This window comes from Chionomys nivalis, chromosome 12 (genome assembly GCF_950005125.1).
Source record: "Chionomys nivalis chromosome 12, mChiNiv1.1, whole genome shotgun sequence".
Classification (NCBI taxonomy): Eukaryota; Metazoa; Chordata; class Mammalia; order Rodentia; family Cricetidae; genus Chionomys; species Chionomys nivalis.
This window is the reverse complement of record NC_080097.1, coordinates 73,681,545-73,684,024: the sequence shown is the minus strand read 5'-3', so window position 1 is coordinate 73,684,024 and position 2,480 is coordinate 73,681,545. Positions and strand designations below refer to the sequence as shown.

The following is a 2,480-nucleotide window of genomic DNA, read 5'->3' as shown; positions in this document are numbered from 1 at the left end:
GGGTATTGGAATCACCTAGTATTATTGAGTTGTAGTTAATATGTGCTTTTAATTTGGGTAGTACACTTTCAGTGACATTGGTGTGAATGTTTGTTGTTTAGAATTGTAATTTTTCCTTGACTAGTCATTTCATTATTTAGAATGAAATATCCTTCTTTATCTCCTTGGATTAATTTTAGTTCAATGTCTATTTTGTTAAGAGTTAAGATAACAAAATCTTCTTTCTCTCTGGACTTACTTGTTTGGAGTGCTTTTTTTTGGACTTTAAAGTCTTTTTATCTTTAAAGGTAGGAAGACTTTCTTTTAGACAACAGAAAGATGGATATATCTACTCAGCTAATTTGTCTTTTAATGGGGGAGTTGAAGTCATTAGTATGTAAAGTTGCTACTGAAAGGTGTATACTTATAACTAGCATTGAACAATGATCACAAGGATGTAGTAGTAGTACATATCTTGGTAGTAATTAACATCTCTTCAGTTGGATTTAAATTCATCTCAAGAAGAGAAAAATAGTACGTGGCACTGGAAACCTAGACAACTAGCAGAAATTTTAAATCACTCCCAATAAAACTTAAATAGGATCAAAATAATCTGCCTTTATCTGTGTGCTGGAAGAACATTTAACTTGATCCATCATCTTACAACTTTTAAAATATGATCAACATTAAATTAAAGCAACTGAAACATGAAAGTAAGCAGGAGAGATGTTCAAAAACCAGTAATTAATAATAATAATAATAATAATAATAATAATAATAATAATAATGTAGCCAATCTACTAGATGTTTCCAATTTTGGTCATTTAAACCAGTTAAAAACTGAACATAAGTTAAATATAAATTTAATTGCCTAGAATCTTTTTTGACAACCAAATTTTTATCTCCCCCAGAATTTTCTTCAGGGCTGTCTTCATATATTTGTTCCTAAGACTATAGATCACAGGATTAAGAAGTGGGGTCAAGACAGAATAAAACAGAGTCACGAGCTTCTGCATTCCAGCTTCGTGCTCAGATGTTGGACTCCCATACATGACCAATACTGAGCCATAGAATAATGCAACCACAGCCAGATGGGACCCACAGGTCGAGAAAGCCTTTCTTTTTCCAGAGGCCGAAGGGACCTTCAATACAGCTATTAGGACCAGAGCATAAGACCCCATGATAAAGAGAAAAGGAATAATGAGAGGCAGAGGGCTTAAGATGGAGAAGACCAGTTCTACTCTGGGATCTTTTTGGCAAGTCAGTGCTAACAGAGGGCCTGGGTCACATAGGAAATGATCTATAATCCTGGACCCACAGAAGGACATCTGGGAGATGATGATGATGGGAACGGGGAACCAGAGGAAACCAAGCACCCAGCAACCGATCACCAGGATGTTACAGAGGCGCCCAGTCATAAGGGCAGGATAGTGTAGAGGCCTGCAGATGGCAAGGTAGCGATCAAAGGCCATAACTGCCAGGAAAAAACATTCTGTAGAACCCAAGGAGAAGAAGAAATAGAACTGCAAGAAGCACCCAGAGAAGGAGATGACCTTGGTGTCAGAGAGGAAGTTGGCCAGCATGTTGGGGACCGTGGAGGTGACATACCAGATCTCCAGGAAGGAGAAGTTGGCCAGCAGGAGGTACATGGGGGTGTGGAGTCTCTGATCCCAGCGCACAGCACAGATGATGGAAGCATTGCCCATGAGGGTGAGGAGGTAGACTATGACGAATAGTACAAAGAGAAGGATCTGTCCTTCCCTGGGGCAGGGGAAACCCAGGAGGATGAAGCCAGAGATGGTGCTGGAGTTGCTGGGGCTGCTGAGGATTTTCATCTGTCTGTGAGCTGTAAAGGTACCAGAGATTATAAGATAAAGTCAGTTGAAGACTCAGGTTTATATTTAAATCATCATGAGAGAGAAATCACATATATGTTAGCCATATAAGACATATAGTTTTCTAAAATGACTGTTACTCCCATTCTTTGCTTCCCTACACTTTCTGCTCTCTGCAGGAGAAAAATCTTGGTCATCATTGATAAGCAGGCCTCCTCTTCATCTTCTGCCTCATCTTTATCCTCCTCCTCCTTCTTGTCAATATTCTATTAAGTTAAATTGTAATGCAATTTTCAAAGATACAGTTTTTCAAGATCTTACACATGTGTAATTAAGTATATATAGATATCTTTACACAAAACAAGATTTATTTCCTCCCAATTTTTAGAAGTAAAATCCTTGTATCTCCTGGTTTAGAGTATTTTGCCATCTATAATTATTATTCATGTTACATCCATATTGGCTTTTAAAAATCTGAAACTAGATTAACCATTGCACGTGGATGTCAGTAAACTTTCCAACATACTTGGCATAACCTTCCAAGCTTTGCATTTAAATTTGATTCCCTTACCATCTCTGATCATTGTTTCCTGCCTCTGTCTCTCTCTCCATCTTTCCCTTTTCTTTGTACACCCCTCCCCACCTTCCTACCTGCAATGTTTTCTA

The 2,480-nt window shown here is 38.1% G+C and overlaps 1 protein-coding gene across 1 annotated transcript; it reads right to left on the bottom strand.

Annotated features, from left to right (window-relative positions):
• Positions 1-842: 842 nt before the first annotated feature.
• Positions 843-1,814, bottom strand: LOC130885047 (olfactory receptor 11G2-like). The gene has a single exon (XM_057786426.1). It carries the CDS (start codon positions 1,812-1,814, stop codon positions 843-845), a length of 972 nt encoding a protein of 323 aa, XP_057642409.1.
• Positions 1,815-2,480: the final 666 nt, after the last annotated feature.

What these genes read in the sequence shown, in the direction of transcription:
- LOC130885047 (XM_057786426.1), bottom strand. Translation starts at nt 1,814, where the DNA reads ATGAAAATCCTCAGCAGCCCCAGCAACTCCAGCACCATCTCTGGCTTC.